Source organism: Ictalurus furcatus, chromosome 26 (genome assembly GCF_023375685.1).
Source record: "Ictalurus furcatus strain D&B chromosome 26, Billie_1.0, whole genome shotgun sequence".
Taxonomy (NCBI): domain Eukaryota; kingdom Metazoa; phylum Chordata; class Actinopteri; order Siluriformes; family Ictaluridae; genus Ictalurus; species Ictalurus furcatus.
In genome coordinates, this window is record NC_071280.1 from 8,911,309 (window position 1) to 8,934,936 (window position 23,628).

At 38.7% G+C, this 23,628-nt stretch overlaps 1 protein-coding gene across 4 annotated transcripts in view; it reads left to right on the forward strand.

The window, feature by feature from the left end:
- Nucleotides 1-23,628, forward strand: part of LOC128601943 (fibroblast growth factor 14-like) — a 70,796-nt gene that overhangs the window by 29,009 nt on the left and 18,159 nt on the right. For 2 of the 4 annotated variants that reach the window (XM_053615403.1, XM_053615406.1), the window contains exons 2-3: nt 18,942-19,052; nt 23,411-23,514. In XM_053615403.1, coding sequence (XP_053471378.1) covers nt 18,942-19,052; nt 23,411-23,514 — 215 coding nt within the window. Of the gene's footprint in view, nt 1-7,840; nt 8,457-8,775; nt 8,818-18,941; nt 19,053-23,410; nt 23,515-23,628 lie in introns of those variants that run through there. The other 2 variants (XM_053615404.1, XM_053615405.1) reach the window with 2 other exon arrangements.

Below are 23,628 nucleotides of genomic sequence, written 5' to 3' on the forward strand. Positions count from 1 at the left end.
CAGAAGGAAGCGCTTTTAGGGAGCCATCTGCTCACCTCCTTGGGACCATACAGCTGTGGCCCATATGTGAGTGCTTTTTTGGTCAGTATGTTGACAAACTGGGTGATCTTTGCATGCTCAGCGATGCCTTATTGGCCTGAGAAGTAAATTGAACATTGGAGAAGAAAGCCCTTGCTTCCTGTGGGATCACCAGCATATTTCTCTGGTCATGCGGAAGTGGGGAAGCAGATAGGATTGTTGCTGCCATAGCTGCTAGCAGAGCTGACGTGGTGCATGGAGCTGTGCTAGCTGTGCAGTAAGCATGGCTAACTGCTGTTGCTGCTCTCTGATGAGGTGGCCCCATGCTGCCAATGCCTGATGCCATTCCAGAACATCTACTGCATCCATGTTGAAATGATGTAGTCTGTCAGACGGCAGGTACAGACACAAACGCAAGTGAACAATGGATTTATTTATAAAGCATGCAGGAAAATTCAAACCATGAGACAAAAACATAAAAAAAACTAAAAACAGGCAGTGGCCAGGCAATGAACAAACAGCATAAACTAGGATAGACAATAGCAAAAATAAGAAAACCAGAGCAGGATCAACAACCAGGTAGACTATATAAATTAATTGTTTGGTATTGACTGGTGCAAAACAGAGCGTGTACTTCACATTATGTTAGTGAAAGGAGAGTCTTTATATACTGTTGTAGGTGGATGCTGATTCTGGCATTGACATGACAATATGTCATGTATAATCTGTATAAAGGTATATATATGCACATGTATGCACACCAGTCACCCATTACATTAAACCCAGCTGCTGAATATTGTGTAGTTCCCCCTTGTGCTGCCAAAACAGCTCTGACCCGTCGATCAATGGACTCTACAAGACCTGTGAAGGTGTGCTGTGGTATCTGGAACCAAGACTTTAGCAGGTGTGGCCTCCATGGATTGGACTTGTTTGTCAAGCACATCCCACAGATGCTCAATCGGATTGAGATCTGGTAAATTTGAAGACCAAGTCAACACTTTGAACTCTGTCATGTTCCTCAAACCATTCCTGAACAATTTTTGCAGTGTGACATGGCACATTATCCTGCTGAAAGAGGCCACTGCCATTAGAGAATACCATTGCCATGACAGGGTGTACTTGGTCTGCAACAGTGTTTAAATACATAGTACCTGTCAAAGTAACATCCACACGAATGCCCAAGGTTTCCCAGCAGAGCATTGCCCAGAGGCTTGCCTTCTTCCCATAGTGCATCCTGGTGGCATCTCTTCTCCAGGTAAGCAATGCACACATACCTGGCTGTCCACATTATGTAAAAGAAAACGTGATTCATAAGACCAGGCCACCTTCTTCCACTGCTCCATGGTCCAGTTCTGATGCCCATTATAGGCACTTCAGTGGTGGACAGGGGTCAGCATGGGCACTTTGAATGGTCTGCGGCTACACAGCCCCATACACAGAAAACTGCGATGCACTGTGTGTTCTGACACCTTTCTATCATAGACAGCATTAACTTTTTCAGCAATTTGCGCTAGTGGTGGCTGCAGTTGCGGGTAATGCTTTAATTAAAGATGGCAAATAGCAAACAGATGAAACAAAACCCATAGCTTAATCATAATCAAAAACAGGCAGTCGGTCAGGCAAGATACACATATAATATATAACAGGGTATAATATATATAATATAATATATAATATAATATATATAGATATAATATATACATATATAACAGGATATCCAATTTCATTTCTAATGGCTTCTATGAACCTTCTGACCAGACATAGTGAGTCATTGACCACACTCTACTACACTTCAATGTTAGACAGACCAAGAAATTCCTCTGTGGTTTACTTAAACTCTTATAGTGAGCTTGTATGGGGGAGTCAGGAAGTAGACTGCCAACAATAGATAAGAAGCCTTTTTTGCAGAGTTGCTTTTGTTGTTTTTTTTTAAGTAAATGAACAATAGAACTAGGAAACACAAGATTTCCCTTAACTGGAACTAAGGAGTCTAAGCCAAACATAATGATCATGCGTCTTCATTGATCACGTATACATTACAGCACGGTGAAAATATTTTCTTCACATACCCCAGCATGTCAGGAAGCTGGGATCAGAGCGCAGGGACAGCCAAACATGTTCCAGCATGACAATGCCCTTGTGCAAAAAGCAAGTTCCATAAAGACATGGTTTGCCAAAACTGGTTTGGAAGCACTAAAGTGGGCTGCACAGAGCCCTGACATCAATCCTACTGAAAACCTTTGGGATAATTGGAACACTGACTGCACCCCAGGCCTCCTTGCCTGACATTAGTGTCTGACCTCACTAAAACTCTTGTGGCTGAATGGGCAGAAATTCCCACGGCCATGTTCCAAATCTAGTGGAAAGCCTTCCCAGGAGAATGGAGGCTGTTATAACAGCAAAGGGGGGCCAACTCCATATTAATGCCATGACATTGGAATAGGATGTTCAACAAGCACAGCTGGGTGTCATGGTCAAGTGTCCACATACAGTGGTGTTTGAAAGTTTGTGAACTCTTTGGAATTTTCTATATATCTGCATAAATATGACCTAAAACATCATCAGATTTTCACACCAGTCCTAAAAGTAGATAAAGAGAACCCAATTAAACAAATAATTCAAAAATATTGTATGTGGTCATTTATTTACTGAGGAAAATGATTCAATATTTCCTATCTGTGAGTGGCAAAAATATGTGAACCTCTAGGATTAGCAGTTAATTTGAAGGTGAAATTAGAGTCAGGTGTATTCAATCAATGGGATGACAATCAGGTGTGAGTGAGCGCCCTGTTTTATTTAAAGAACAGGGATCTATCTGATCTTATCTCTCTCCTCTGATCTTCACAATACATGTTTGTGGAAGTGTATCATGGCACAAACAAAGGAGATTTCCGAGGACCTCAGAAAAAGAGTAGTTGATGGTCATCTGGCTGCAAAAGGTTACAAAGCCATCTCTAAAGAGGTTGCACTCCACCAATCCACTGTCAGACAGACTGTGTACAAATGAAAGAAATTCAAGACCCTCCCCAGGAGTAGTCAACCAACAAAGATCACTCCAAGAGCAAGATGTGTAATAGTCTGTAAGGTCACAGGAACCCAGTGTAAGTCTAAGCAACTAAAGGCCTCTGTCACATTGGCTAATGTTAATATTCAGGAGTCCACCATCAGGAGAACACTGAACAACAATTATGCGCATGGCATGGTTGCAAGCCACTGCACTCCAAAAAAAAATTGCTGCCTGTGTGCAGTTTGCTAAAGATCATGTGGACAAGCCAGAAGGCTATGCGCTTGTTAAGTTGTGATGAAACGAGCTTCCGATTATACTGTTTACAGGTCCAAGCTTCTACTGCATTGGCTGATGCTCTCGTATTTTCAACATGCCGCGGTGCTCTGTTCCTTGTTGTTTCAATAGATCTGAGCCCAAAAACTATAAAGCAGCACAGCACACCATGAGTGCATTTTAGCAGCGTTTGGTAAAAACGATTCATGGGAAGCATAATACAATGGCTTTAAACCACATAACGCTAAGGGAATAATTCAAATCACGCAACAACATTAGCATCAACTGCAAATGTGTAGTCTCAGACACTCTTTGGCTGCACTTTTTTCCATTTTCTGTGTCTTTACCCTCTTCCACATGCACTCCACGTTGGTGCGGGACACATTTTTCTGCCATATGATATGATGGCATATGATGGCACTTATCTCTGCCGACTGGGTACTCACAGGTGCTGTACCTCACTGACTGACTCTCAACATGCACCTTCATTGAAAACATTTCAACTCTCACCCTAACATTTCTAAAAGACATTGCCAGTTCTGTGTTTATATTAGCCCAGTGATACGTCTGTAGCTAGCCATTGGGTGGCAGATCATTATATGTCAACTAGCCTAACTTCACTATCCCTCCAAAACCTGGCTGGTATATATTTAGTTTTTCATCTTCATTTAAGTCCAAAGTTATAGCAGTCCTGTATGTTGTTGGTTTTTTTTTTTTTTTAGAAATGCTTCAGCCAGATCATGACATATCATCTTTAAATGCCAACTTTTGCTGTTCGCTTTTGGACCTGGAAATGGCTTTACATCATGCATGAAGTCAGACTTAACAAGCGGATTGGAAAAATGTTTTGTAGACCGATGAAACCAAAATAGAATGTTTTGGTTTAAATGAGAAGATTTACGTTTGGAAAAAGTTAAACACTGCATTCCAGCATTATCCCTTATCCCATCTGTGAACCATGTGTTAGGATGACTGTTTGGGCCTGTTTTGCTGCATCTGGGCCTGGACAACTTGCCATCATTGATGGAACAATGAATTCTGAATTATACCAGTGAATTATAAAGGATAATGTCAGGACATCTGTCCATGAATTGAATCTCAAGACAAAGTGAGTCATGCAGTAGGACAATGACCCTAAGAACACAAGTTGTTCTACCGAAGAATGGTTAAAGAAGAATAAAGTTAATGTTTTGGAATGGCCAAGTCAAAGTCTTGACCTTAAGCCAATAGAAATGTCATGGAAGGACCTGAAGCAACCGGTTCATCTGAGGAAATGCACCAACATCCCAGAATTAAAGCTGCTCTGTACTGAGGAATGGACTAATATTCCTCCAAGCCGATATGCAGGCCTGATCAATAGGTACCAGAAATGTTTAGTTGCAGTTATTGCTGCACAAGTGAGTCACACCAGATACTGAATGCAAAGGTTCACATACTTTTGCCCCTCACAGATATGTAATATTGGATTATTTTATATTTCAAGTATAGTATTTATACTATTTATAATAGTATAAATAATTTATTTATTTATAATATTTGAAAATACTGTATATAATAATGACTACACTATTAGAAATAACGTGTTACTTATTCTCATCAATACTTTATTTAAACCTGGTTGAAAGATGACTCTGGCTGATGTTATGTTTACCAAAAAGTAAACATACAAATATTTTGGATATGTTATTAATTAAACTGGCTACAAAATGAACACCTGTGTTTCTGTGCTACAACAAGAAATTATGGTCTATTAAAAAAAATAATTTTACTAATTGTAAGTACTTGTTAAGTAGCATACAAATGCTATTTCATTGTTTTATAGGGTGAATAAAGCATATAATACCATCCCACTTCATCTAACATGTTCAGATAAAGTTGCAGAGTTACATTAACATTTTTTATAGATTTTAGTGCATTTTTAAACATTTTTTTGCATATTTTAGTCAGTCAACAGAAATACTTGTGATCCTACAATACAATTTACATAACATAACAATTTTGAAGTTTTCACTGAACTTACCATGTGCCATGTGATAACGGCAGACCAATCAGAATGATTATTGTAGTGTTTTAGCAGCTTTAGCAGTTGGGTCTTGGTTTTCACTAAGCATGTAGTTCAAATGCTTATTTGTCTTACTTTACCTTATGTCCCATATTATCTGATTTGACCCTATCTAGCCTCCAGGGCCATGGTGCAATATATAACAAAGATTAGTTTGATTAGTTGGTCAATACTACACATAATGAAATGGTGGGACACTCAAGCCAAGAACAAAGAATCAAACAAATCTATTATATTGTGTGTCTCAACTTTTTTCGGCATCGTGTCATTGTTATATTATTTGGACTACTCTTATATATTTGAGTGTCTTAGTTCTTGTAACCTGTATCATAACCCACTGTTGCAAACTGTTGTGACAGAAGAAAACTAGAGCTTCATATTCCCCTCTAGTGGATCTCTTGAATTATAACATCAGGATATCAAAACAAGCCTTTACCCATCATATGCTAATGACCAATTAAAGAATATTTAGCAATTAGGCCAATGACACAAACATAATCACAGAGCAAACTGACAGTTTCCTCCTTTAGGTAACAATGTGAAATATTTGTATCATTGTATTGACATGGCTTTTGTGCTACATTATGGGGGGAAAAGGTTCATTGAATGTTCTTTGATTGTCATTGGTTCTAGCTTTTTAAAAAGATAGCTAACTTTTGTTTGAAAGGAAAGGAAAGGCAATGACACCATCAGTTTTAGCGCTCTACACTGAACATTTAAGGGTTTCCATAGAGTGGCAAATGAAATGGCTTCTAAATGGGAAATCTTTCTCCCCAGAGAGACGTTAAAAAAAAAAAGAAAGAAAAAAAAATCTTTAGTATTCTAGATTTAACCTCTGTGCTAGAGTGTAGTTTTGTGTTGTATGATGAAGTGCAAAAAGATTTTCTTCTTCTTCATACATACAGTTTCGTCATAGTGCTTGAGCCACCGGGAGCTATCCAAGGTCCCTAAACCGCCAGCAGGACTACTGTAATCCCACTTGAAGACAACACCAAGCTTTTGGTGAGAAAATCACGCAATTATCGTTGTTTGAACCACAGATTCGAAGGAAAGCACTACGTTGATGGACTTAAGAAGTAATTAAAAGCGTGCTTTTATTATTTAGCCACATCATTCAGAATGCCGCAATGTGGTTTGACGTCTGACAATTGTGTTAGAAGAATTGTAAGCGTAAAACAATTGGTTTTATTTGCACATGCACTAGTTTAGATGAGCATGGTTTAGTAATTTGCTGTCTCCAACATGACACACACACACACACACACACACACACATTCCCTTCGCACCCACACACATTGATTGCATATTCACGGCAGACCTGCAGTGCGTCTGCTTTCCGCCAGCATGTCGACACACCATGACAAGATAGAGAGGAGCTGCTGTCAATTTTAAACACGCAGCATTTACATACATTTACGGCCCAAACAGTAGATGGCTCTCTTGAGTTTCATCTTGTTTGACTATTGCAAGGAATGTGAATTCTGATCAGTTATATGTTACTGTTCAGCTGTACCGTAAATGGCTGCAGTCTATTGGTGTAGAATAAAAGGGGGGGAAAGATGTGCATCAAAACACTGTTTAAGGATGTGTAGTCTGTTCAATCCTGATTTTGTTTGTTTGTGTGTGTGTGTGTAAAGCGTGACATTTCCCACGTTCATTCTGACCTTCTGATCAATGTTCCAGCTGAATATAATAGACCAACCTCGCCTGTGATAAGAATTCTCTCATCTGATGACATGATAGGAATATTGTCGAATATTCTCGGCTTGGACGATGCCACTTTCTTGCATAATGTGCGAATGGACACATTTTGCATAACATCTACATTTACACTTCATTTTACATATGAGGCCAAACGTGGAAACCACTGCCATGAAATCGAACCAGCTCACCACCTGTCCACCAGGGATACGTTTTTGTTGTTGTTGTTGTTGTTGTTGTTGTTGTGTGTGTGTGTGTGTGTGTGTGTGTGTGTGTGTGTGTGTGTGTGTGTGTGAGCAAATCTCGGCACCATGTCACCTGAGAAAAAAAAGTTAGTAGTTAAGCATGCATCAGGTTATTACCCCTTCCGTCCCTAATCACCCCCCCGCGCGCGCGCACACACACACACCCACACACACACCCACATGCACACGGTGTATTCCTTTCGTCTCCTTCACTTTTTTGCATAGTCATTTTCATAGTGAACTTGATGCGCGTGCGAATGAGGCGACCATAGTGCCACACCCGGCAAGACACACGCGCGCGCGCACACACACACACACACACACACACACACACCGTGCGCGCGCGGATATTAAAACTCCCCGATACTGAGATCCAGCAATCTTCACCTGTGCTGTGTGTCAGTGTCAGGAGAGGAGGAGAGGAGAGGGAGGAGAGGAGAGTGCTGGGAGAACATCTCGATATAACGCTTTCCTGTCCTGTGTCTGGTGGGATCTTAGCTCTCACATGTCATTCGTTTCGAACTAAAAAAAAAAAAGAAAAAAAATTATAATGTGGAGGCGCAGAGGTTCATCCCAGAAGTCGGTCAGAGTCGTGTTTGCAGAAGAGCTTTTACCGAAGTGTGTATGACGGCGCGCGCAGGTTATGTGGAGATAAACACGTCGACGTCTCGCGCTTGGACTTTTTCCGCCAGCCTTTATGCCCTGACCCCTAAAAAAAAAAGTCGCTGGGTTTTTTTTTTTTTAGCTTCGGTAATGAACCGGGACAAAAGCGGGACTCAGAGGGACAGAAAGAAAGAAGAAGAAGAAGAAGCGAGTCTCTCTGTGTCGTTCTGCTCCGCGAGTTCGGAGGTGAACCCGTTCCGGTTTCTGCCGTCTGCGTTTTTAGGAGGAGGTGGTGGAGGAGAAGGTGGTGGTGGTGGAGGAGTGTGTGTATTTTTTTCATTTGTTTTTTGAGACATGGCAGCGGCAATCGCCAGCGGTCTGATTCGCCAAAAGCGACAAGCGCGCGAGCAGAACCTGCACAGACCGGCGACTCACCGACGCAGGAAAAGCCCGAATAAGAGCAAAGGGATCTGTAACAGCAACCTGGTCGACATCTTCTCCAAAGTGCGAATCTTTGGCCTCAAGAAGAGGAGACTACGGAGACAAGGTGTGAGCAAAATCAATAAAGGGCGCCTCTTTTTTTTTTGCTCGCGAAGCTGTTGCGTCTCGCGCACAAAACCACTTGTGTTTATTAGACTCGAGAGCATGCTCGTATGGCACTGAAAGATTCGCCTTCTCCTCTTACAGATTAGATCAGCTAATTAGCTTATATGTGAGAAGGGGATATATTGTTTGGGTTTAATTACACATAATGATCTTAGTCGGAATACGAGTAGATTGTACTCTTCAGATTGTATCTGACACTTCTTGTTTGAAAATATATTGCTGATCTTTTATTCATGGTTGCACTTTTCCCCTGCACATAGTGGGTCTGCAAACATCTTTTGGACAAGAAGATCCAGCTTTAAGTAAGATTTAAGTAACTCTAACATATGACAGGCTTATTACAGGCCAAGATGCATTATCTCCTGCTCTGTGAGTCTGATTTTTAAGATGAAGTTTTTATTATTCATAGGTAAGTCTTTTATTTCTGGCCTGATATATGATGAACACTGCATTTAGTTCAGATTCATTGCTCTGGAAGGTCTCTGCCAGAGCTGTTTGTCATGGTAGTCTAAAACAAAGGTGTTTCTTGTAGTATTGATTAAAAAAAAATGCTGGTCCTACATTTGCTGCTTGGTGGTTATAAACAAAATTGGAGGGTGTGGTTATGACATACATGATTACAGGTGACATTCACTACTGCTTCTAGTGGACTGGAGTGGAGATTACATTAATTAAATGTAGCTAACGTATTTGTTGATGGTGCATTAACATTATTTCATCTTCCTATGATATACTAAAGCTTAGCCAATCAAATCAGGTGGGTTGTTTTTTGTTTTTTTTTGTAACAATGACTTAGTGTATAAATCCATATTTTATCATTCAGATAATATGTTCATGATGTATTGCATGGAAAGTGCATGATATTGAATTATCAGCATCAAATTAACAGTGCAACAGTGATAAGTCAGAGCAACTGTAATATTTTGTAATATTTTACAATGTCTGTATTATACTGTCTCAAGTTCCTTTCTTGGATTCATTATACGCGATTTATTATATGAGGTATATCCCGGCCTGTTGCTTTAACATCCAGTTTTATTATCTTTAGGTAGATCTGTGGCCTGCATGTTGGTACATCACAGGAAGATCTTATAAAGCCACAGCAGATGGAAGCTTTGGCACATTGTGGGTGGTTTTGGTTTTTGTGTCTGTATCAAGAGGTGTGTGTGTGTGTGTGTGTGTGTGTGTGTGTGTGTGTGTAGGTCTAAGTGTTTGTCAGGGCGGGATATCATACTGTGAATAATAGACATGACTAGCATGTGTGTGTGTGTGTGGAGCCTGGGGGAGAAGTAATGACAGAGACAGGAAGTCATATTATATCAGGTGACGGCCATTTTGTTAAACTCTGACCGTAGTACCCTTTACCCTTGGGTTTACACAGAAGTGCTTAATGGACCAAGAGTGTGTGTTGGATCTTGTCACAGAGTTTGACTGAGTTCTGAGTATTTATTTATTTATTTATTTTGCACAGAAAGATGAATATCTGGGTTTATGTGCATGTGCACAGTTGTGTTTGTCACCTCATCATATCCCTCTCTTTCTCTCTCTCTCTCTCTCACTCTGTCTCTCTCACACACACATGCATGCGCACACATGCACACGCACACACACACACACACACACACATCCTTGCATCCATAAACAAACAACCTCTGAAAATATTTTTGATTTCAGTGCTGTCTTTTTCGTACATGCCATGCTTTGAAAATATTTTGAGATTTTCAAAATAGTTTGCGGTGCCAAGTAAGTCCTAAATTTCCCATTACCCTCCACGGACATGCACATCAACATGTGTGCATGTTGCAGTGTAAAACCAGATAGTTCATTTAACTCAAAAAATTTGAACAAACTAATTACCTCAATTTTTAAGTTTACTCTTAAATACTCAAATACTCTTAAATATAACAAGTTTGAGTTAAATTTCTGTTATATTTAAGAGTATTTGTCTTAAAGAAATTGATTTATCAACTTAAAAATTTTGAGGTAATTGGTTTCCTCAAGTTTTTTGAGTTAAATGAACTTATCCGGTTTTACAGTGCGGCTATACCTGCTGGTACACATATTTTTCCATCAACGTATTTTTCAGTGAGAACAGCTGTAAGTTGAAATTGTAGTTTTGCTAAGAGAAATAGACAATGAAAGATACAATGAGATTTTTTAAAAAATAATACTCAAGTGATATTTAAAATTAAATGTTTAAATGCACAGCAATGCACTGCCTGGCATTAAAGGGATCTAGTCCCTGACCCACAATTGTTAAATTACAACTTGTTGCTTTATGCAAGGGTGACATACCGGTATTGAATTGAATTTTATTATACTGACTTTCACATGCATGGAGACATGAGAAAGGCATGTGGTGTTATAACCTGTACATTCTATGGACAAAAATGAGATATACAGTATTGTTGATAGCAGAAAACAAAAATATTTCTATCTTGATTATGGCATATAATTCTTATACATTGTAAATGTATATCTTTGTTTCTTAATATTTTGTCTTCCATTACTACTGCTAATAAAAAAAAACAATCAGTTAGATTGTCATATTGAGTTACTGTTTTGTGTATTTGTACATCACCCATCCAGCTCTAGTGCAAAAATTCTAAAGCCACACTTTCTAAATTCAAAACTAATACATATTGTCAAATTGGATTTCTCAAATAGTTCCATCCGTCTTATGAAATATTAGGAAAAATATATTGTGAGGATTGTGCATGTCAGAGTTGATAGTAATGTGAGGGGAGCAACTATTTGTTAGAATTTGCATATCAGCAATATATGACAGTTTTAAAATGATGCATGTATGCAATATATTCAGGTGCATTTCAGTTCCATAGAAGGATTTTTCAAACAGCTAAATAAGATACATTTCTCATGTTGAAATATTCTTAAATACTTAAGTATCAACATAATAAACATTATGTTTTTGATGAGTTGCTCTCACCCTGTCGTGCAAGGTCAGGGAGATCCAGCAGAGAGTCTTGCTGTTCTTGATCATTTTGTCTCAGCACTGCTTGCATACTGCTAAGCATGTCATAACACCCAACCATCTAATGAAATGTCTGTGCAACCCTGCATTAAATCTTTAACCCTTTAACAGTGGGATGTAGTTGTAATTTACGTGGTCAGATATGAAAGTGTCTGCTGGTAACAGAGTGTGCAACAACTGAATCTGCTGAAAATTGTTTTACTTCACCAAGTAAAATCATTTTGTCCATAACAAACATCATTGTAGCTACTAAACATGACCGACAGCTGACACTTTATTACATGTGGAAAATCTTATAATTAATAGAAACATTTTTATAATCCTGAGCTTGGGTTTCTGTCTGTGTAGTGTTTTCCGTGTTCTCGCCATGTTCAGATTTCCTCTAGGTTCCTTGGTTTCCTCACACCTTCTAAAAACATTCAGGTTGGTGGATTGTCTAGGCAAAAAGGTGTGAATGTGTGTGTGTGCGTGTGTGTGTGTGTGTGACCGATACAAGCCTTCACTGAAGATGAATGAATAGATAAATAGAATGTCTAACTTTTGCCAGTAAACAGTACTTTCAACACTAAATACTGTACTAGATACTCACACCAACAAAAGACATAAAAGAAGATGCACACAAATGCATTTGTTGTTTGTTCTGTTCTCAGCAACCAGTGGTTAATTCTACCACTTAAATATCTACATTTGCTGGCTAGCTCTCAGGGAATAAGGGGAGTCTAATTATATTTAATCTACCACACATACTGATCATTTCTTAATTTTAAACCAACCCCTTTTTACATTTACACTGTTCTTCACCAGGTTACTATTCACTCTAATGCTAAGGAAAATACCAACACTATGTCTGCCACAACCATGCAGGTTTTGTGTCTATTTTGATAAATATTGCTTATATTGTTTACAATTGTCATGTACAGTGCCCTCCACTAATATTGACACCCTTGGTAAATATGAGCAAAGAAGGCTGTGAAAAATTGTGTTTATTGTTTAACCTTTTGATCTTTTGTTACAAAAATTCACAAAAATACTTGCAAACAAAACAAAATCTTTATTAAATATAGCTGTGCAACAATTATACTTTGTGTTACCTCCCTTTGCCAAGATAACAGCTCTGAGTCTTCTCTTATAATGCCTGATGAGGTTGGAGAATACATGGCAAGGGATCTGAGAACATTCCTCCATACAGAATCTCTCCAGATCCTTCAAATTTCGAGGTCCACGCTGGTGGACTCTTCTCTTCAGTTCACCCCACAGGTTTTCTATGGGTTTCAAGTCAGGGGACTGGGATGGCCATGGCAAACCCTTGATTTTGTGGTCAGTAAACCATTTTTTGTTGATTTTGATGTTTTGGATCATTGTCCATTTTAAGCTTTCTGGTACAGGCAGTCAGGTTTTCATTTAATATCTGTTGATATTTGATAGAGTCCATGGTGCCATGTATCCTAACAAAATGTCCAGGTCCTCTGGCAGAAAAACAGCCCCAAAACATTAAAGAGCCACCACCATATTTATCCATGGGCACAAGGTACTTTTCCATATGGTCTCTGTGTGCCAAAACCACCTTTGGTGTTTATTGACAAAAAGCTCTATTTGGGTTTCATCTGACCATAGAACACAAGTTCCAGTAGTGTCTGGCAAACTGAAGACACTTGAGCTTGTTTTTGGATGAGAGTAGAGCTTTTCTCTTGAAACCCTTCCAAACAACTTGTGGTGATGTAGGTGACTTCAGATTGTAGTTTTGGAGAATTTCTGACCCCAAGACACAACTAACTTCTGCAATTCTCCAGCTGTGATCCTTGGAGGTTTTTTGGCCACTTGAACCATCCTCTTCACAGTGCATTGAGACAATATAAACACACATCCAATTCCAGGTTGATTCATAACATTTCCAGTTGACTGGATCTTCTTAATTATTGCCCTGATGGTGGAAATGGGCATTTTCAATGCTTGTGCTATTTTCTCATAGCCACTTCCCATTTTGTGAAGCGCAACAACCTTTTTCCACACATCACAGCTATATTCCTTGGTCTTACACATTGTTATGAATGACTAAGCGAATTTGGCCTATGTGTTAGCTCATATTTATACCCCTGTGAAACAGGAAGTCATGGTTGAACAATTCCCTGTTCCTAGTCATCTGTTCCTGGGAGTATACTTCAAATATATTTTTCTCATATGAATTCATTGTTGCACACCTATTTAACAAAGATATATATATATTTTTTCATAAACCTGTGTTGTGTTTGAAATGGTTTGATATCCATGAGAGCAGAGTATTTATGTGATTTTCTTTAAACAAAAGATCAAAAGGTTAAACAATAATGACAATTTTTCACAGCCTTCTTTGCTCATATTTACCAAGGGTGCCAATATTAGTGGAGGCACTGTAGATGTTTTAGGTATTGTCATATATTTTATAGTTGTACTGCTATTAAGCTTATACTGACACAGTATAAGCTGGGTCAGTTGGCCATGCAATGCTTAATAGTGAATAGAACATGGAGTTAAGTTCTATTTGATAGAATCTAAAGATAAACTAAACTGAACATCCTCTAGATTCTTAAGCATTATGCCATGATGTGTTTACTCTAGCTTACTGTGGTACTGGAATTCTGAAAGCATTTACTGTTGGCTTGTGTGGTAACTTTATCTATTTCATTTATATCACATTATTGTTGAATTCTCAGGTGTTCATTAATTTTCTGTAACAGAAGCTCTGACAATAATGCTGGCTGTAAATAAAATAACAGATAAATAAGTAATACATTTTTAAAAAAATTGTAAGCATTGGCAAATTTCTTAAAGTAAATCTCTTCAGGATCAGCTACTTCTGTTGATTATTTTCCTATAGCATATCCCATCATGTTTAATTCTTTGCTTATAATCCACAAGTGCAGGATTGGAAGTAGCTACATATAGTAATGTATCAATGTATTCAATGAGTGCCAATCCATTTAATACATGTTTTTTTTTTAAGTCATTGAACATAAATATTCATTTTATTCTAAGATATAAAGTGCTTGATTGCAATTTGAGCCAAAATCACACATGAACAATGTATTAAATGTCATCAGCAACATATTGTCAGTTTGAGTTGATGAAGAGGCACGCTTTCCCATGTCAGAGGAAGAGAGGCGGCTTTAATGTATGAATGTCTCATTTGTACACCACCACATTTCTGTTTGGGAACTACAGCAACAACTCATGCCACCTCGGTCCCACATCATCTCTTTCTATATGTATCAGTTTCACCCCACCCTTCTCTTTCAATTCTTTTTCAATTTTGGCTCAAAAAATGGCTTGATAAAGGTTTAGTAGTCTGTTCCTCACACCAATATTTCATTTTATAATCTAATGTAAGAAAATGTCAAAAGTGTCTTGAAGATTTTTAATCATAGCCATCAAATATAGAAACCAATTTATAATCCAAAATTCTACACATTTAGTGGCCCCAATATAATTATATCCAATATATTTAAATGCAAAGTTATCTAATAATAGCACTTCCCCTCAGAGATATTACAAAACAAAGTTACATATGGTATGTAGGAGAAAATGGTACCACATCAGTTAGTAAGGCTGTCACGATTTATATTGTCAGTGGGCTCTATTTATCATCACCCTTCAGCTGTGAGAATTTTAATCTAGTGTTTTATCAGCATAAGATCTGTGGAAAAAACAGACACACACACACACACACACACACACACACACACACACACACACATAAAGCACTTGGAGTTCTCTTTAAAATGTAGGTGTTCGCCAATTACATTGTGTGACGCTGCACGTCTCTGAAATCTTGCCATTTCCTTTGGCATCACTACAAGGTCGTCTGAAGGGCATCTGAATCAGAGGGCTCTTGTTTGCTCGCTCGCTCATTAATGCAGCCTGAACCAAGCAAAAGCTAGATTAGCTTGTGGGCTTGTAGTTTTCTGATGATCAGTGAAAGTATAATGGAGAATTATTTACATTTTAAATGACATTATTGTAATATTAACGTGCTAGATAATGATCTATCAAAAACAGTATTCATTGTTCACCTAGGATTAATAAGGATGCATACTTTTTAAAGAACAAGAATACCAGGTGAAAATCTGGGATTTGATTTTTCATTGTTTTAATAAAGTGAAATTCCTTTAAAGTCCACATAAAAATATCCTAGCCGTGTCCCTAAACAAATTATATATGACCTGCTACTATAGTTATGTTTATTTAATGTTAAATTCTATAAATGTGACATTATAATGAGATACTGTGATTGTTTAAAATAAAAAGATAAACGAATTAAGTAATATAATGTGTAGTTATCACACTATGAAATTCACATTATGAAACACTATTTCACCCTTAGTATAGTTAAATACTGACCATAGTTGCTTGGGTTTTGCAGTGTGGTCTGTCACATGCACTGGTCGCGCTAAACATGGCAAGATATTTCAAGTCTGAAACAGAATGATGAAGAATAAAAGGGTCCTCTTCTTCCTGCGTCATTGGACTGCTGAACGGCAAACAAAGCTGTGTCTGTATCTGTTCACATTTCATGATCAGCCCTGACATGATAGGAGACAGCAATCTCAAGCAAATTGTTTTTTTGTCCTAGAAGACAGACACAATCCCACACACCTAGGTAGATGCAGAAGAACACTCGAGATGAAGAGATTCCCCAGGATAACCAAAACATATTTGTTGAAAAAATCAACGAGAAGTGTCTGTTGTAGAGGACAGGAAATGGGAATCCCTGATATGGTCTCCCTGGCAACAGTCCGGATGAGGGAAATCCTAGACAGGAAGAATGTCTCCATAGTAACAGACTGTGGGCAAGGGAGGGGCTGTGTAAAGGCGCAGGGAAACTCTCCATGGCAACAGAGCCAAAGTGTGACACTGGAATGATTCAAGATTCCTGAGGATTTTAGTGGACATAATCATAAAAAAGAAACATAAGAATCTATTAGTTCATCATTATACCCCTGGCATTGCATTCATTATTGCTCACTGTAATGTAATCCTTAGCAGATAGTGAGTCCTCATCATTTCTTACATTGGAAAAGACGACAGAAGTTAGAAAAGAGATACCTTTATAGCTTAGTCTAAACGCACACACACGCACACGCACACACACACATCCTTACATCCATAAACATAATCCATAAACAACCTCTGAAAATATTTAGAGATTTTCAAAATAGTTTGCAGTGCCAAATGAGTCCTAAATTTCCCATTACCTTCCACAGACATGCACGTTAATATGTGTGCTTATTGGCTATACCTGCTGGTACACCTATTTTTTCATCAACATATTTTTCAGTGAGAAAAGCTGCAACACACACACGCTCACAAACACACACACACACACACACACAGGTGTGACAGTTAATTAACATAATTGGATGGTGCTAATCTGATATAGAATCCTGAAAGGTTGATCACAGCATGTGGCACTAAAGGGAGAAGTTGCTCTCTAATATATGTGAGGAATGTTCCTGTACATCTGAAAGTGGGTCACTGCCATCTGGAGTGTGTAATAGTATGGGTGTGTACAGTAGTGTTTGGGTTCTGTCAAAGACACATTTTTTTTTTAAATGGGATTCCCTCACCTACATAATCCAGAGAGGAAAAACAGTGAGTTGAAGATAACAAGAACATTATTATTTTTTCCATAGCTCTGGAAGGGCTTTGCCTTCTGTATCCTGAACTATTGCTCAAACTGGATCACTGTATGGAAGTGCTATATTGTGCTATCTTGAAAAAATATATCAGTTTTTGACAATACATACATACATACATACATACATTTTCTACTGGAAAAATTGTCTGTGTGTTATCTACTTTGTGCTTTTTGCCTTTTTTCATTATATAAAACAGACCCCTACCTTTAGTCATAAAATGTCATATAAACAAGACAACCCTACTTTAAAAAATATATATAGAGTAGTATTTGTAGTAGGGATTCTCATTTTAAATGCACCCATTAGGCCACACACACACACACACACACACACACACACAAGATCGTTGTGAGGACCTTTCAGTGACATAATTATTAATGTAATGTAGCTAATTAATGTTATGACTACACCTAAACCTAACTTTAATGTTAGTAAAGAAAAGGAACCCAAGGGAGCAGCCCACAAACTGTAGCATCTGGCTTTCACCAAGTGTGAGACCAAAGTCATTTTGTTGTCTTTGCACAAATTAATTATTGTTTGGGCAAAAATGGGAACCCAATAAAGGAAAATGTGGCCACTAAAATATTGTGTTGGATCATTTAAGCTTTGCAGGTGTTTTGGAAAAGTGCTCTTGTGAATATTGAAGGCATCATCAGTACCAGAATTCATTAGTCCAAAACCTTGTTGCCTCTGCCAGTGTTGATGTTTCAACAACATATATCCAAATTTACACTGAATGGTTACAGGATCCAAAGACATGCATGGTAGGCTGATTGGCGTGTCTAAAGTGTCTCTAGTGTATGAATGGGTGTGTGAGTGTGTATGTGATTGTGCCCTGCGATGGACTGGCACCCTGTCCAGGGTGTACCCCGCCTTGTGCCCGATGCTCCCTGGGATAGGCTCCAGGTTCCCCCGTGACCCTGAAAAGGAGTAAGCAGTAGAAGATGGATGGATGGTTACAGGATCACAAAATAATATCAGCCTCTGGATTCAAATCTTATTGAAAATCTGTGGCGTGAATAGAAAATGATTAATTTAAAACGAATTATTAATTACCAAAGAGTTAAGCTAAAATGTTTGCCCATTTATTGTTGTTTAATACTAACTTTGCTCATTTTCTTGAAGGATGCCAATAATTCTGGAGTTGAATAAATAACCTAGAACATATAACTCTAAAGCAGGCGTCCTTGTAAGGACAAGTACAACACAATCCACTGCCACTGCCACATCAATTTGACACACTGTATAATGTATACAGTATATCCATCCATATATCCATTTCTAATATATATGTCCTGCTTTTGGTTGCACCTATAACTCCTACTCATATTGACTCTAGGGCTATAATGCTTCCCATTTATAAAGTGCCATTTAGAGAAACTGATGATAAATATTGCAATAGATGATAGATGATGTAAGACAGCTGGTCGAATGGAATACTCGCACACAGTAAAATCCCTAGTGTGGAATTAACTCCCAGAGTGTTCATTTGTGTTCAATTGGACATATATAAACATTGTAGGGTGTAAATTCAACACTCTGGGTGTTAAATCAACACTGGGGATTTTGCTGTGCAGGAGGTCCGTCCTGCAACATGATACCAAATCTGCTGATATCTGACTCTGTATAATGTGATATTTATTTTGAAAGAAATACTCACAGGGGATCTATTGCATCATGACTCTAAAACTTCTGAAAGTGTGGTGTGATATTTGTTTTCTTTTGTTTTCTCTATTTGTCTCTCTCTTTCTCCCGGTCTCAGATCCCCAGCTCAAGGGCATTGTGACCAGGTTATATTGCAGGCAAGGTTACTACTTGCAGATGAGCCCAGATGGATGTTTGGATGGGACCAAAGATGACAGCACTAACTCCTGTGAGTTCACTTTACAAGTATCTGTACTACACTTTTGCTCCATAAATGATGCTTTGACAGTCTGTCATATAACTCTAGAATAAATGTTCATATGGATCTACTGCCCATTCAGTCACAAGAGCACTAGTGAGGTCATGCACTGAGGTCAGATGAGAAGGCCTGGTGTGCAGTCAGCATTCCAGTTCATTCCAAAGGTGTTCAGTGGGGTTGAGGTCAGGGCTCTGTGCAGGCCACTTGAGTTCTTCTGTTCCAGCCTTGGCAAACCATGTCTTCATGGACTTTGCTTTGTGCACAAGGGAATTGCCATGCTGGAACATGTTTGGGCCCCTTAATTCCAGTGAAGGGACATTGTAACTTTAGAGCATACAAAGTCATTCTATACACTGACTGTGTGCTTCCAACTTTGTGCCAACAGATGGGGAAGAAACACAAATGGGTGTGATGGTCAGGTGTCCACATACTTTTGGATGTATAGTGTGGACTCAAACAAGGAGCAGTATTATGTCCAGTACCAATGTCTGACAGTTTGATATCACAATGTCACAGTGAAATCATTTTAGACTATAAATACATTCAAAATAAACTATGTAATGCCATTTGAGGCATTTTTAAAGTCCACTAAAAATCGGAAGAAACAGCATCTTAATCTGAGACATTGCCTTTGTAAAGGACTGAATTTGTTATGGATAACGCAATGAATTACAATTATTTGCTCAGAGTGCTCTGTCAGTTTATCCTTCAGATTAAAGTTTCAGATTATCCTTCAGTTTATCCTTTTGTTTAAAAAAAATCACAAAAATACTATTCTCTCATGGATATCAAACAATTGCAAACATACGGTGCATCTGGAAAGTATTCACAGCGCTTAATTTTTTCCACATTTTGTTATGTTACAGCCTTATTCCAAAATGGATTAAATTAATTATTTTATAGTAACTTCAGCCTTTGCCATGACACTCAAAATTGAGCTTAGGTGCATCCTGTTTCCACTGATCATCCCTGAGATGTTTCTACAACTCGATTGGAGTCCATCTGTGGTAAATTCAGTTGATTGGACATGATTTGGAAAGGCACACACCTGTCTATATAAGGTCCCACAGTTAACAATGTATGTCAGAGCACAAACCAAGCCATGAAGTCCAAGGAATTGTCTGTAGACCTCCGAGACAGGATTGTATCGAGGCACAGATCTGAGGAAGGGTACAGAAACATTTCTGCAGCATTGAAGGTCCCAATGAGCACAGTGGCCTCCATCATCCGTAAATGGAAGAAGTTTGGAACCATCAGGACTCTTCCTAGAGCTGGCCGCCCAGCCAAACTGAGCGATCGGGGGAGAAGGGCCTTAGTCAGGGAAGTGACCAAAAACCCGATGGTCACTCTGACAGAGCTCCAGCGTGTCTCTGTGGAGAGAGGAGAACCTTCCAGAAGAACAACCATCTCTGCAGCACTCCACCAATCAGGCCTGTATGGTAGAGTAGCCAGATGGAAGCCACTCCTCAGAAAAAGGGACACGACAGCCCGCCTGGAGGCACCTGAAAGACTCTCAGACCAGGAGAATCAAAATTCTCTGGTCTGATGAAACAAAGATTGAACTCTTTGGCCTGAATGGCAAGCGTCATGTCTGGAGGAATCCAGGCACCAGTCATCACCTGGCCAATACCATCCCTACAGTGACCTCAGACTGGGGCGAAGGTTCATCTTCAAACAGGACAACGACCCTAAGCACACAGCCAAGATAACAAAGGAGTGGTTACAGGACAACTCTGTGAATGTCCTTGAGTGGCCCAGCCAGAGCCCAGACTTAAACCTGATTGAACATCTCTGGAGAGATCTGAAAATGGCTGTGCACCGACGCTCCCCATCCAACCTGATGGAACTTGAGAGGTCCTGCAAAGAAGAATGGGAGAAACTGCCCAAAAATAGGTGTGCCAAGCTTGTAGCATCATACTCAAAAAAGACTTGAGGCTGTAATTGGTGCCAAAGGTGCTTCAACAAAATATTGAGCAAAGGCTGTGAATACTTATGTACATGTGCTTTTTTTGTTTTTTATTTTTAATAAATTTGCAAAGATTTCAAACAACCTTCTATGACGATGTCATTATGGGGTATTGTTTGTAGAATTCTGAGGAATTGTGGAAAAAGTGACGCGCCGTAAATACTTTCAGGATGCACTGTAATACAGATTTATCCAAAAACAAATTATAAATATATATACAGCTGGGTGACTAGGAACAGGAAATTGTTCAACCATGACTTCCTGTTTCACAGGGGTATAAATATGAGGTAACACACAGGCCAAATTCCCTTAGTCATTCATAACAATTGTCACGATATTAACGTAATGGAGGTTAGGACGGATGCAAGTGCAGATAAGAGCTTTAAATAAAGAGAGACAGGCAGACAAATGCAAATCATGAGACAATAACATGGTCAAAACAGGCAATGGGTCAAGTGATCTGCAAACAGGCATAAACTAAGCAAGGCAAGAAAAAAGAGAACGAGAAACAAGAAACAAGATCAATGAACACGAAACAAAATGAGGAACAGGGTACAAACGCTTGGTATGGTGATAACACTCAATACTTTGCAAATTGTGTTCAAACAGTCTCTTTATACTGTGGTTGTGAGTGCTGTGAATTTGATGCAGATGTGCGTGATTAGAATGAATGTGAGTGTTCTGGGAATTGCAGTCCATGGCGGCCATGTTTGTAGGCCACAGTGCAGGATGGGAAATGTAGTCACTATTTTGCTGTGATATGGCAACAATGGGTAAGACCAAGGAATATAGCTGTGATGTGTGGAAAAAGGTTGTTGAGCTTCACAAAATGAGAAATGGCTATAAGAAAATAGCAGAGGCATTGAAAATGCCCATTTCCACCATCGGGGCAATAATTAAGAAGTTCCAGTCAACTGGAAGTGTTATGAATCAACCTGTTATTGGATGTGTGTCTATATTGTCTCAACACATTATGAATAGGATGGTTTGAGTGGCCAAAAAAATCTCCAAGGATCACAGCTGGAGAATTGCATTAGATAGTTTTGGGGTCAGAAAGTCTCCAAAACTACAATCCAAAGTCACCTACATCACCACAAGTTGTTTGGAAGGGTTTCAAGAAAAAAAAAGAACTTCAAATGGGATCGGGTTCTATGGTCAGATGAAACCAAAATAGAGCTTTTTGGCAATAACCACCAGAGGTGGTTTTGGCACACACAGAGAGGTGTATGGTTAAATATGGAGCCAAATGGAAAAGTACAGTTAAATATGGTGGTGACTCTTTAATGTTTTTCTGGCTGTTTTTCTGACAGAGAACCTGGACATTTTGTTAGGAAACATGGCATCATGGACTTTATCAAATATCAACAGATATTAAATGAAAACCTGACTGCCTCTGCCAGAAAGCTTAAAATGGGCCGTGGTTGGATCTTCCAGCAGGACAATGATCCAAAACATGGTTTAATGACCACAAAATGAAGGTGCTACCATGGACATCCTATTCCCCTGACTTGCACCCCATATAAAACCTGTGGACCTTTCAAGACCTTGAAATTTGAAGGATCTGGAGAGATTCTGTATGGAGGAATGGTCTCAGATCCCTTTCCATGTATTCTCCAACCTCATCAGGCATTATAGGAAAAGACTCAGTGCTATTATCTTGGCAAAGGGAGGTAGCACAAATTATTAACTAAAAGGGTGCCAGTAAATGTTGCACAGCTATATTTAACATTTTTTTTATAAACCTATAAACCTCTGTTTTCTTTGCAATTGTTTGATATCCATGAGAGTAGAGTATTTTTGTGATTTTTTTTAAAACAAAAGATCAAAAGGTTAAACAATAAAGACAGTTTTTCATAGCCTTCTTTGCTCTTATTTACCAAGGGTGCCAATATTCGTGGATGGCACGGTACATAGGTTTTGTGCTCTATTAACTTTCAGTGCATGATATAAAAAAAGCAAAAAGAACAACAATATGTGCTTCTTAAGTGCACATTTTCACTTAAAGGCAAGTACTTGTTTATAAAGGTAGTGCTCTACACGCTATTGAAAAACCCAATCTTGGACACTTTTACTCATGAAAACCTTGGTTGTAGTTTTAGTAATTTAAATGGGACACCCAGAAAATCATCTTAAATCCTTGTGTAATACCTTACCCATCTCTGAATTTGGAGCTTTCCTGCCATAAATAATTACATAATTTTTTTAACTTAAGTCGCCAAATTCAACATTGAGTACAGGCTTAAATGTCTGTTATGGACAAATGTGTATTCTTGGTTTCTTTGTTACTTTTCTCCTTCAATAGCTTGGTGATACAAGTAAGAAAAGCATATTTTGCACTTTATTCTGTTGATTATCTTTTCAGCAATGTTTAACCTCATCCCAGTGGGCCTTCGAATTGTTGCTATCCAGTCTGTGAAGACAGGATTATACATTGCTATGAATGCAGAGGGCCATCTGTACACATCGGTGAGTAAAGCATCTTCTTTGCCTTTTTGCTTCATTCTTGTGCTGTACTTTATACTGTTCAAAGATCCTAAAGCGCAATTCTGCTGTGTATTGTGCACGGCTTTCAAACGGTGT